At 41.2% G+C, this 13,751-nt stretch overlaps 1 protein-coding gene across 6 annotated transcripts in view; it reads left to right on the top strand.

The window, feature by feature from the left end:
* LOC125460720 (ubiquitin carboxyl-terminal hydrolase 15-like) overlaps nucleotides 1-13,751 on the top strand; it is a 137,645-nt gene that overhangs the window by 27,534 nt on the left and 96,360 nt on the right. For 4 of the 6 annotated variants that reach the window (XM_048548468.2, XM_048548467.2, XM_048548472.1 and 1 more), the window contains exon 4: nucleotides 7,595-7,721. In XM_048548468.2, coding sequence (XP_048404425.1) covers nucleotides 7,595-7,721 — 127 coding nt within the window. Of the gene's footprint in view, nucleotides 1-7,594; nucleotides 7,722-12,148; nucleotides 12,389-13,751 lie in introns of those variants that run through there. The other 2 variants (XM_048548476.1, XM_048548470.2) reach the window with 2 other exon arrangements.

The following is a 13,751-nucleotide window of genomic DNA, read 5'->3' as shown; positions in this document are numbered from 1 at the left end:
GCCATGGATGTCTAAGGAAATAAGGAAGGCTATCAAATTGAAAGATACGGCATACAAAGTGGCTAAGACCAGTGGGAAACTAGAAAATTGGGGGGAAACTTTAAAGGGCAATGGAAAACCATCAAAAAAAGCTATAAAGTAAGATAGATTATCGTGTAAACTAGCTCAGAATATACAGAGAGATAGCAAGTTTCTACAAATATATAAAACAAAAAAGATTGGCCAAGATAAACATTGGTGCTTTAGAGGATAAGGAGGGGGATTTAATAATAGGAAGTGAGGAAATAGTCAAGGCATCGAACAGGTATTTTGTGTTGGTCTTCACAAAGGAGGACACAGATAACATGATAGTTGATGACGGGACTAAGGTAGGTGAGGATTTAGAAAATATCATTATCATGAAAGAGGGAGTGTTGGGCAAGTAGTGGAGCTAAAGGTAGACATGTCTCCTGTTCGTGATGGAATGCATCCCAGGATACTACAAGAGATGGCGGTAGAAATAGCAAAGACGCTTGTGGTAATTTTCCAAAATTTGCTGGACTCTGGGGTAGTTCCAGCAGATTGGAAAACTGCAAATGTGACGCCACTGTGTAAAAAAGGAGGTAGACAAAGAACGGGGAATTACAGGGCCGTTAGCTTAACTTCTGAAACGGGGAAGATGCTTGAATCCATCATTAAGGAATAAATAGCAAGACATTGAGATAGTAATTGTCCCATTGGGCAGACGCAGTATGGATTGAGGAAGGGCAGGTAATGTTTAACTAATTTACTGGAATTCTATGAAGACATTACGAGCACGGTGGACAAAGCGTAGATGCGGTGTATCCAGATTTCCAAAAGGCATTCGACAAGGTGCCACACAACAGGTGCTGCAAAAGTTAAAAGTGCATGGCGTTACAGTCAATGTGTTAGCATGGTTCGAGGATTGGTTAAATAACGAAGCAGAGAGAGGTCAACCGAGTGCTTTTCTGGTTGGCATTCAGTGACTAGTAGTTTGTCTCTGGGGTCTGTGTTGGGACTGAAATTGTTTACAGTTTTCACATGCTTATGAGTTGGGGACCATGTGTAGTGTGTCAACACTTGTGATGACACTAAGATGAGTGGTAGAGCAAAATGTGCAAAGGACTCTGGAAGTTTGCAGAGAGATAGGGGTAACAAGGCGTAGAGCTGGATGAACATAGCAGGCCAAGCAGCATCAGAGGAACAGGAAAGCTGATGTTTCAGGTCTAGACCCTTTTTTAGAAGGACTTTTTATTGCTAGATTTCTGAAGAGGGATCTAGACCCAAAAAGTCAGCTTTCCTGCTCCTCTGCTGCTTGGCCTGCTGTATTCATCCAGCTCTACACTGTTATCTCAGATTCTCTAGCATTGGCAGTTTCTACTATCTCTGCAGAGAGATGGAGATTGTTTGTGAGTGAACGAAAGTCTGGCAAATATGGTACAGTATTTGATAAATATGAAGTCATCCATTTTGGTAGGAATAACGGTAGAAAGGGCTATTATTTGAATGTTAAAAAAATTGAAGCGTGCTGCAGTGCAGGGCAACCTGGGTGTCCTTCTGCATAAATTGCAGAAGGTTGATTTTGTGATGCAATAGGTGTTTAAGAAGGCAAAAGGAATATTGACCTTCATTGCAAGAGGAATTGAGTTTAAAAGCAAGAAGGTTATGTTACAGCTGTATCTGGTGAGGCCACACTGGGAGTACTGCATGCAGTTTTGGTCTCTTTACTTGAGAAAGGAGGTGCTGGCACTGGAAGGGGTGCAGAGGAGGTTCACTAGGTTGATTGTGGAGTTGAGAGGGTTGGCTTGGGGAGAGACTGAGCAGACTGGGATTATGTCCATTGGAATTTAGAATGAGGAGTGATCTTGAAACATGTAACATTATGAAGAGAATAGATAAAATTGAAACAAGGAGATGTTTCCACTGGTGAGTAAAACACTAACAAAAGGGCTTAACCTCAAAATTAAGGGGAGCCAATTTAGAACTGAATTTCAGAGGAACTTGTTCACCCAAAGGATTGTGAATTTGCGGAACTCCCTGTCCAGTGAAGCAGTTGAGGCTTCCTCATTGAATGCTTTTAAAGCTAAGATGGGCAATTTTTTGAACAGTAAAAGATTAAAGGTTTTTGAGGTTGGTTGGCTCACCAAGCTGATTTGTTGTTCTGAAAATGTTTCGTGACCATGCTGGGTAACATCATTGCAGTCTCCGATGAAGCGTTGGTGTGTTTTCCCGCCTGGTTTTTAAACTAGAGTCCGTTGAGCTGAATTGCCTCACTTCTGGTTTTCCTTCGTAGTGGAGTGTATATGAGGTTGAGTTCTGTGTGTTCCTGGACGTCATGGTAGAGTGCAAGACAAATAGGGAACTCCAAATGAGAGTACACAGAAAAATCTCACACACGGACCAGGTACTGAACTTCAACGGTAACCATCCCAGTGCACACAAACGAAGCTGCATGTGAACACTATTTAAACGGGCAGCAACACAGAACTATGCCAAGAGGAAGAAGAATACCTCTTCCAGGTTTTCAAGGATAATGGATATCCAGAAAACTAAATCAGAAGATGCCTACGTGAACAACATCAGGAAGATACCACACGCCCCGACACACTCATCACACTACCCTACATCAGGCACATGTCGGAACTAACCACAGGACTCCTACCACCGCTGGGCATCAGAGTGGCATACAAGCCCACAACAACCCTACGCCAACTGCTCACCCGAACTAAAGACCCACTCCCTGCCATGGACAGGATCAATGTCATCTACATGATCCCCTGCAGAGACTGAGAGAAACACTACATTGGACAAACAGGAAGGAAGCTAACAACAAGGGTACATGAACACCAACTGGCTGCAAAAAGACACAACCAGTACTCCTTCATCTCAATCCACATGGACAGGGAGAACCACCACTTCAATGGGACAAGCTAAGCAGTGATAGGCACAGGAATTTCTAGAAGCCTGGCACTCCACGATAAAAGACATTAATAAACACACACAACTTGACCCCATATATGCACCACTACAAAAGAAAACTGGAAGTGAGGCCACCTAGCTCAGTGGACTCCACAGTTTAAAAACCAGGCAGGAGAAAACACTGGTGCTTCATCGGAGGCTGCACTGATGATGTTACCCAGTGTGGTCACGACATCTGCAGAACAACAAACCAGCTCGGTGAGCCAACCGACCTCAACACCCACAACCCAAGCTACAAATCTACTCCAAAACCTTAGATTAAAGGTTATGGTGAGAGGTATGTAAATGGAGCTGAGGCCACAAAAAGATCAGCCATAATCTTATTGAATGGCGGAGCAGGCTTGAAAGGCCGGTGGCCTACTCCTGGCTCTTGTGTACATAGAGCCAGGCAATGAAGTATAACTCCCTGTTCTTCGAAATAGTACCTTATGGCCATCAGAAGCAACTGGTGGACCCTCAATTTAATACCTCTGCCAGTAGAAGCTGTTCAAATATTGCTCATAATTCTTTCAAATTTTTACCAACAAAGCATGAATGGGATGATGGAAATATGTTTCCATTCTTAGGGGTAAATTTAGTTTGTAAAAATTTAAAACCACCTTCTTTAAGTTTTAGTTGTGAATGGTGTACACGTGAAAGATCTACACTTTCCATATACACTAAAAGAACAATTGGTAATGCTTTTGCTCATGATGTGGATGATTTGAAATAGATTTTCTTTCAGGGAGAATCCTGACAGCAGTGCGTGTCCACTCCAACAAAAAAGAAGACGCTACTACACCTGGTTCTTTGGTAGAGGTGGGCCAAGTAGACCAAAGTATCAGTGGGGACGCATTTAGGGGCAACGATCATTGTATAATAGGGGTTTGGATGACAGTGGCAAAAGACAACTGACAATGTAGCGTATAAATAACTAAATAGGAGAGCTGTTTCAATGAAACGCGTGGAGCTGGGTCAGGCTAGACTGGAGCCGTGAAGGATGGGGAAAAACCTTACCAAAGAAGCACATTTTACCCAGGGCTGAAGACAGGAAAAAACTTAGTAGAAGGATTCAGAATTAGTGAGGACTTATCATTCGAGAAGCTGTTGGTGCTTAAGTTGATGATGGACGTGAACAGGATGAGATGCATCCAAGGATATTAGAGAAAGAGAATATGGAAATTGCAAAGGCACTGGTTGTGATCTATCGGTCATTCCTGGGTTAGTGGCAAAGGTCTGGGGAAATTACAAACATTATGCCCCAATTCAAAAGAGATTATAAGTAAAAGCATAGCAATTGCTGATCAGAGTTTATCGTCAGTAGATGGGTATTAAAAAAATCATGTTTAATTAACGGTTCTTTTGAAGAAGCAGGATGTTGATGAAGGTAATATAGTTGGTGCAATGTGAATCAACTTGAAAGCAGTTCACTGCAGGCTTGAGGTAAACTGTTACTCGTCGAATAAAATGTAAATCCTTCCACGTTCCAAATTATGCAATAGATATCTGATTGCAGAAGCCCACCTAATGTTTGATGCTTGCAAGCAAGAGCTGATCAGGTATGTTCAGCAACCAAAGGAACGCGCTGTTTGTTACAAACTACCAGTCTTTGGAATGTACAGTTTACGTAATTGGCATCTCACTGGCAGTGAAATTGATAAAATAACTTTTGAAAATTTCCACCATAGAGCAAAGCCATTGAGCCCATCTGTGCTGGCTGAGAAAACAAGTATCCAACCTAATTCCACTTCTCACCTTTTGGCCTATAGCCCTGTAAGTTATGGTAACTAAAATTCATTTGCAAGTTTCTTTTTAAAAGCACTGAGGGGTTCTGTCTCTATCATAGATTCGTACTGTAAGTTTCAGTCTCCTCAACTAGTGGATAATGAAAAGCCAATGGCAGGTTTTCAACTAGGGATGAAGTGATAGTTTCACATGGGTGTCAAAAAGACAGCACTTTTAGCAAAACAAAAGGGCAGTGTGTTTCTATCAGTTTAAATTTTCATCACCCACGTGTTCAACAGACTGTCATGTCACCAGTGAGTAGCAAAGAACATGGTTGAAGGTGCTGATGATGTAGGTGTCAAATCATCTGACACGGTCAGTTGTGAGGGAGCACTGGAGGCTCTGAAATTTTTTGTGGTAATGTGAGAGATCTTCGAAACAAGTTTGAGAATGTCTGACCCAACGCTTTTCTTAATCGGTCTGCATTTGATCAGTTTTTTACAATGCTGGATCTTGTCAATGTTATGATTTGAGGCATGTTGATTTTCAGTCATAGTTAATAGAGATCTAGAGCAGAAAATAGACCTTCAGCCCTGATGTCCATTTCAGTCAGAAACAACCATCTAACTTGTTTAATTCCGTTTTCCAGCACTTGGCCCATAGTCTTGTATGTTTTGACCAGTGTATACCAGTATTTTCTACGGTTGAACATACCTGTATTATCATACGATGTGAAAGTTTTCAGATGTTGAAGCCTAATTTAAAAGATGTAAAAGTAGTACCAAAGAAGGATGCGTCTGACAGATCTTTTCCACAGGAGCACGTCAATATATCTTCAGCTGTGTAAATACGGTGCAGTAGCCACTTTTTGTTGCTAATTCACAAGCTTGAATTTGAAGAAAGGCTAGGCCTATATCTTGAATTTAGAAGAGTTAGAGGACTTAATTGAAACGCACAATTCTGAAGGGACTTGACCAGGTGACTGTTGAAAGGATATTTCTTCTTGTGGGAGAATCTAGATGTGGCATTTACAGCTTAGAAGTAAGGGGGCACTTATTTAAAACAGATAAGTATGCATTTCTTTCCTTTGAGTTAAGTGTCTTTGGAATTGCCTTCCTCAGAAGGCAGGTGTTGCAGAATCTTTCATTATCTTCAAGACAGAGGTAAATAGATTCTTGATGACCAAGGGGAAGAAAGTTTATCAGGGTTATGCAAGAATGTATGGTTGAAGTCGGATCTGTCGTGATTTTATTGAATGGGGGAGCAAACTTGAAGAGCCTAACGGCCTACTCTTCCTTGTTCGTGTGTATCTGTCGCAGAAAAATTCAAATTAAGCTTTTGCTGTAATAATTCAAAAATAATTTTTGCTATCAAAATGTTTGAACTCCACTTTTGGTGTTCCTTTTAAACATCTGAGGCAGTCATGAATTGAATCGAAAGTTTGTACTTTGAGCAATCTGCGTAGAAACTAACCGTGACAACAAAACAACAAAAAACCTATATAGCCACTGGGAGGTAGTAAGAACTGCCGATGCTGGAGTCAGAGATAACACCATGTGGAGCTGGAGGAACACAACAGGCCAGGCAGAATCAGAGGAGCAAGAAAGTTGCGTAGATGATTTGGAGTTGGGGACTAAGTGTGGTGTGTCCGAATTTGCAGATGACACTAAGATGAGCAGTAGAGCAAAGTGTGTAGAAGACACTGGAAGTCTGCAGAGGGATATAGGTAGTCTGAGTGGGCAAAGGGCCGGCAGATAGAGTATACTGTTTATAAGCGTGAGGACATCCATTTTGGCAGGAATAACAGCAAAATGGGCTATGTTTTAAATGGTGAAAAATTGCAGCACACTGCTGTGCAGAGGGACTTGGATGTCCTTGTACATGAATCACTAAAAGTAGGATTGCAGGTACAGCAGGTAATTAGAGGCAAATGGAATTTTGTCTGAAATTGCTAGAGGGGTGGAGTTTTAAAAACAGGGAGGCTATGCTGCAGCTGTAGAGAGTCCTGGTGTGCCAAATCTGGAGTACTGTCTACAGTTTTGGTCTCCTTACTTGAGAAGGGATATACTAGCACTGGAGGGGGTGCAGAGTAGATTCACTTGGTTAATTCCAGAGTTGAGAGGGTTGGATTATGAGGAGCGACTGAGTAGACTGGGATTATACTCACTGGAATTCAGAAGAATAAAGGGAGATCTTGTAGAAACATGTAAGATTGTGAAGAGAATAGATAAGGTGGAGTCAGGTAAGCCTAGGGGACATAGCCTCAAAATAAAGTGAAGCAGGTGTAGGACTGAGGTCAGGAGGACTTGTTCACCCAAAAGGTTGTGAATCTGGAATTCCCTACCCAGTGAAGCAGTTGAAGCTACCTCGCTGATTGTGTTTAAGGCAAGGCTAGATGAATTTTTGAACAGTAAAGGAATTAAAGGTTATGGTGAGTAGGCAGGTAAGTGGAGCTGAGTCTCAAAAAGATCAACCAAGATCTACTAAATGGCGGTGCAGGCTCGAGGCCGGATGGCCTACTCCTGCTCCTAGTTCTTATGTTCTAAAGTTGACATTTCCGGTTGGGACCCTGCCTCAGAAAGAAGGGTCCCGAAAGTCCTTCAATTGTGTGAACCCAAATGGTGTCTGCTGATGTGGGCTGAGGATTAGTGACCAAGCCCAGAATTCACTGCCTTTCAGCAGGGAATGTTCTTCAGAAAGAACGGTCCTGCCCCAAAACATCAACTCTCCTGTTCCACTGATGCTTCCTGGCCTGCTGTGTTCCTCCAGCTCTACACTGTATAGCCATTGTTTCTGGAGTTACTTGACTGGGACCAACTTTGTGCTGTCAGTAAAATATTTTGGCAGTTGCCTTGCATGAAATCCAAAGAGAATTCTTTGTCTTTGGCTAGTATTACTTTTATTTCTTCAGGTGGTGGAGCAGGGCATGTTTGTGAAACATTGCAAAGTGGAGGTATACCTAACAGAATTAAAGTTGTGTGAAAATGGGGACATGAACAATGTCATAACGAAGCGATTTAGCAAAGCTGACATCATAGGTAAGTGAAAGTTCTTGACAATGTTCTTAGCAATTTTCTCGTCACTTCTTTCCCTCTTTTCCTGAAGGTATTGTTCCTGGTCAGGTACCATTCTATGGTTGTCTAGTTTTTTGTTTCATTCAAAGTATCCTTTCATTGCATGAGCCTAAATGGTGTCTACTGATATGGGCTGTTTGGTAATCTAAGGGTTAGTGATCAACCCCAGAATTCGCATGCTTGCCTTTCAGCAGGGTATGTTCTTGAATGATTGAGAGAAAATGCTGGCTAGTCATTCCTTTCTGGCTCAGTTGTAAAGATCCTAGTGTCTTCTAAGTAACAAAGACTCAGCATAGGTCAAATTGAAGATAAAACTGTGTGGCTTGGCTAATTATCATGGGGAACATTTCCTTAAAAGAAAGAAGAGGAGCAATAGACCACATGGCCCATCAAAATTGCTCCACCGTGTCATAGAATTATAGCTGATCCTGTGTCTCAATTCCACTTTCCCATCCACGTTCTATATTACTTGATTCCCTGCGTATTCGTCAACCTTGAACATGTATCCTTCATTGTTAAACACTAGTCTGTGGAGTAGGCAGTTCCAAAGTTTTTGAACTTTTGAATTGGGTAGTTTCTCCCCATCTTAGTCCTAAGAAATTGAAATCTTAGCCTGATACAGTGCCCTATGTCCTAGATTCCCCAACCTGGGGTAACAATCCCTTTGTTTACTGTCAAAACCCTTCAGACTTTTCTACATTTCAATTATATAATCTCTCATTCTTCTAAATTCCAGTAACAATAGGTCTAATTTACTTAATTTCTCATCATGAAACAATCCTCACATCCAAGTAACCAATCTAGTGGACCTTTGCTATACTGCCAGCCACAGTCTACTCTTCCTTAAGTAAGGTCCAAAATTGCATGCAGTATTCTAATTAAGTTCTCACCAAAGACATGTACAAGTATCGCAATGCTTCCTTATTTCAGTACTCCAATCTCTGAAGTATAGGCCAACATGACATTTGTCTTCATAATTGTTTCCTGTACCTGCATGCTAATTTCCTTGAAAAAATGTGCCTACGACATTCCAGTCATCGATATTTACAACGTTCACACCTTTTTAAAAAAAGTTCAACTTCACCATTCTTACATTGCAATTTCACATTCCCACATACTTTCATTTTCTACTTTGTCCACTTGTATGTTCTTTGCCACTTTTTTGCATCCTCCTTGGCTTGCATTCCTACACAGCTTTGTCAGCAAACTTCAATTACATTTGGTATTTTATACAAATCATTAGATGAATTGTAAATAACTGAGGGCCCAGCGTTGATTCATTTCTGCACTTCTGTAGTCAAAGCCTGCCAACTTTAAAACGTCCTGTTTATTCTTCTTATCCTTTGCTTCTTGACGATTAATTTGGGATGGGCAATAAATGCTGACCTAGCTAGTGGACACTCATCCCATGAATCAATAATGAAAAGCTCCTCTATTCATGTTAACTTATTGCTTGCAATTGCATGAGCCCTTATCTTTCTCGTTAACTTTGAATGTGGCATTTTATCAAATGCATTTTGGAAATCCATGTGTGCAACGTCCTCTAGTTGCCTTTTATCTATGCTATTAATTATGTCCCCTAAAAAATCCCTTAATTCTAACCTATTTCTAGCACTTGATATCAGTCCAACTGGCATGTAGTTCCCTGTTTTCTATATCCCTCCTTCCTTGACTAGCAGTGTTTTATTTGATACCTCCATCTATTCAGATCATTGGCTACAATTTGCAAAAATCCCTAAATTCTACAATGTGTCAACTGTATCTCTTTTAGAACCCTTGGAAATGTGACTCCTGGTCTGGAAGAGTTGTTGGATTTTAGTTATTGTTGTTGCTTTTCAGTTGTCGTTAAATATTTCTCTCATACTTGATCTTTGCAGGTATTAATTGCCTTAAGCCCTCACTCATTATGCCTTCATTGCCCTTTATGTCCCATGTAATTTGTATCTTTTACTTTGAAGACAGCATAATACTTGTTCCACATCTGTGTTTTCCTCATTGCTCGTGTAATTTCACTAGTCCCTGCCTCTGAGTAACCAATATTTGATTGGAGACAGCATGTTTGATGCTGAATCTACATCTGGCATGTGGTAATCTTTTAAAGGCCAGTTGATTAGATTTCTAGACCAGTACGTTCCCACGAAAATGAAGGGTAAGAATAGCTAGATTTGGGAACCTTGGATGATAAGACGAATTGAGGCATATGTAAAGTTAGGAAACTGAAGACAGCCATTGAAGAATACAGTGATAGCAGGAAGGAACTGGAACAAGGACTTAGGAGGGCTGAAAGGGGCCATGAAATATCTTTGAAAAACATAATTAAGGAAGACCCTGAGGTGTTTTATATGCGCATACAAGGAGCAAGAGGGTTGCTAGGGAAAGCTTAAGGCTATTCCAGGTCAAAGGGAATTTATGCGTGAAGCCGGAAGTGGGTGAGGTCAATAACGAATACTTTGCATCGGTAATCACAAAGGAGAACATGATGGATGGTGAGTCTCGGGAAGGGTATATTTAATATTGAAAGAAGGAAGTAAATGGTGTTGAGTATCTTGAAAAGCAGTAAGGTAGACAAGTCCCCAGGATCTGATGGCATCTCTCCCAGAATACTGAGGGAAGCAGGTGAGGAAATTTCTGGGACCTTGCACAAAAACTTTTGATCGTCTTCATTATCAGGAGAATAGCCAACATTGTTTCCTTAAGAAGGGTAACAGGGATAATCCAAGAAATTACAGGCCAGTGAACCTTGCATCAGTGCCAAGGAATTTTTTTGAACAAGATTCTTAGGGCTGGGATTTAGTGATATTTGGAAAAATATGGACTCAGTAGCGATAGAATCCTTCTGTGGAGAAGGTTGTCTCTCTCAAACTTTATTGAGTTTATTAAGGATTTGCTTGGGTGATTGAGGGCAGGGCAGTTGATGGCTTTCTATACGGACTTCAGCAAGGCCTTTGACGAGGTCTGTTATGGCAGGCTGATACAAAAGTTGAAGTCACATGGGATCTGCAGTGAGCTGCTAAGATGGATGCAGAACTAGCTTAGTCATAGAAGACAGTAGCAGTGTTTTTCTGACCGTGATCAATGCTGGGACCCCTGTGTTTGTAATATGTACACAAATGATTTGGAGGAGAATGTGGATGGCTTTGTAGTAAGCTTGCAGGGTACGCAAAGATTGGGGCCTTGTAGATAGTGAGGAGAATTGCTAGAGGATACAACAGGATATAGACTGGAGACTTGGGGAGAGAAATGATAAATGGAGTTTAATCTAGTCGAATGTGAGGTGATAGATTTTGGAAGATCAAATGCATACAATCAATGACAGAACTTTTAATAGTATGGACATAAAGGCATTTGGGTGTAAAGATTCACAGTTCCCTGAAAACGGTAACACAAGTGGATAAGATGGTCAAGAAGGCATATTGCTTGTTTGCCTTCATTAGTCAGGCATAGAGTATGAGCATTGGCCAGTCATGATGCAACTGTATAGAATTTTGAGCCACACTTGGAATGTTGTGTACAGTTCTGGTTGCCACACTGCAAAAAGGATGTGGCAGCTTTGGAGAGGATACAAAAACAGTTTACCAGGATGTTGCCTTGCTTGGATGGTATTGACAATGAGGAGAGATTGGGCAGACGTGTTTTTTTTCTTTGAATGTTGAAGGATGAGGGGTGGCCAATAGAAGTTAGCAAAATTGAGAGGCATGAATAGAATGGATATTCAGAATCTTTTTTCCAGAGCTGATATGTCAGTTAGTAGGGGGGCGTAGGTTTAAAATAAAACGGAGGTGTGAAAGGCAAGTTGTTTTTACACACAGGATGGCAAGTGCCTGGAATGCACTGCCAGAGGAGATGATGGAGGTGGATACAAGAGCAACATTTGAGGCATCTTGACAAATATATGACTAGGCAGGGAATAGATGGATATGGACTGCATAGAGGCAAAAAGTCTTTAGAAAAGTGTGATGTGACACCACAGCCTTGGTGGGCTAAAGGGCCTGTTCCTGTGCTGTATTGTTCTTTGTTCTTTAATATTTCATTTAGGTACTTTTGTCATGTTTACAGAAGTCTTATGAAATTTAAAAATATTATTGGTTAGTTTTCCATTTTTTAAACCCCATTTTATTAACTTTTGTGTATCTTTTCTAGTTTCTAAAACACTCTCAAATCCTTGGGCTTCCTACTATTCTTTTCAACCTTTAAAAGCCTGACCTTTTAGTTGAATATTACCCTCAACCATCTTAATAAGCCAGGGATAAACCTTGCTCCTTTTTATTCTGTATTTGATGAAATCTATTTTTGTTAAGCACTTTGAATTGTTTGTTCAAATGTTCCACACTGTTTATTGCCATATGTTTGTCTGTTTACCCAATCAACATACAAACTGCTGCTGAATCCAGCCACATTAGAGGAGTGTATGAAGAATTTAAGAAAGCAACAGGTCCAGTTGCAACTGTGTCAATTCCTTTGAATACAAAGATGGGTACTCATCACTGAACATGGCAAGCAGATGGAAATGTGTGTGGAGCATTACATCAGACTCAATGCCAAGGAAAACATATGCACTGAAGAATCCAAGTGCCATTCCAGCCTTCCAACAAGAGCTGGACAGTGAGTCCACCAGAGTAGAGTTCAAGAAGGTAATTTGACTTTCTCACCAGTGATAAAGCCCTGGGAAATATAACATCCCACACACATCAAGGGCGGAAAACTGGCACTGCTGCAGCATCTTCATCACCTTCTGTGTTACTGATGGAAGGAGAGGCCAGTGCCTCAAGACTTGCATGATGCAAGCATCGTCAGTTTGTACAAAACCAAAGGGAAATCACAGTGACCACAATCAATACTGATATGTCTCATTGCTGTATATTGTGAGGAAATCTCCCATTGCTCTGATCAGACAGTAGACTCTCGAGTCCCACATCTTTTCTGGGCCTCATCGTACTTTCAAAACAGGCAAATTTTCAGTCAATATGACTTGGCTTGTAATTGCTGGAGTGAGAAAGTGCACTAACTAGTGCCGATGAAGGTCTTCAATCTCATCAGCAGAGCCTGTTTCCTCAGATGAGTGCAGAAAATAGCCTGTCCTCCAAGTTTCCTGTACATCATTCCTTGCCACAAAAGCTTCCGCAGTTTGTCAGTTACAATGGTTAGACATCAAAAGCATTCAGGTTTAGGAAAGAACTTAAACAGGACTACATCCTGACTCCAACTCTTTTGGTGCAGTTTTCGTCAAAATGTTGCATGCTTTTGGAAACTCTGGACAAAGGTGTCTGTTTTCCTACCAGACCTGACACCAATCTATTTTGCTTATTAAAAAAAAACTTCTAGCTAAGACCAAAGTGGATAAAATCTTATTCCTTGACTTGCTATTTGTTGTTAATGTTGTTTATGCATCACTTACTGAAGTTCACTGCACTTGTAAATCGATTCTTCTACACCTGCAGGGAATTTAGACTGCAGTCAACCTCAGGAGTACCCAGGTTATAGGTCAAGGCGTAGAGACTCCCAGTTTGCAGCAACTTGACCTGGATGGTGAGGCCATAGCAGTCAGGTCAAATTTGAGAAGGGTTGTGAAGTAAAGGTAAACTACAAGAAGATAAAGCTCTGCAATTCCAAGGCTGGTGTTCTCAGCACGCTCGTTTTTTTGCAGGAAAACATGGATAACTTATGTATGCCAAGGGGAGTGATTAGCCTTCAATTCTGCTTGAGGCACCCACAAGCAGGAATCCTCTACGTTTTTGCCCTCTAGGGTCAAGGTGATTCCTTTGGCTTGGTCATGAGTTGAGTGAAAGATGACTGCATTCCCAAACACGTGATGTGTGGCTAGCTTGCTGTAGCACAAGATTAACAGGTTGCACATGCCTGCAAACAAGTCCTCAAGTTGCCTGGGATCGTAGCCATTGAATGGGAAGTCTTTGCTACTGACTGGAATGGCTGGAAAACAGCAGTCAAGTGAGACATGGATAAAACAGGACAAAAGAGAAAATAGGTGGCAGTAAA

Source organism: Stegostoma tigrinum, chromosome 18 (genome assembly GCF_030684315.1).
Source record: "Stegostoma tigrinum isolate sSteTig4 chromosome 18, sSteTig4.hap1, whole genome shotgun sequence".
Taxonomy (NCBI): domain Eukaryota; kingdom Metazoa; phylum Chordata; class Chondrichthyes; order Orectolobiformes; family Stegostomatidae; genus Stegostoma; species Stegostoma tigrinum.
The sequence above is the reverse complement of the archived record's forward strand: the minus strand, read 5'-3'. Positions and strand labels throughout refer to the sequence as shown.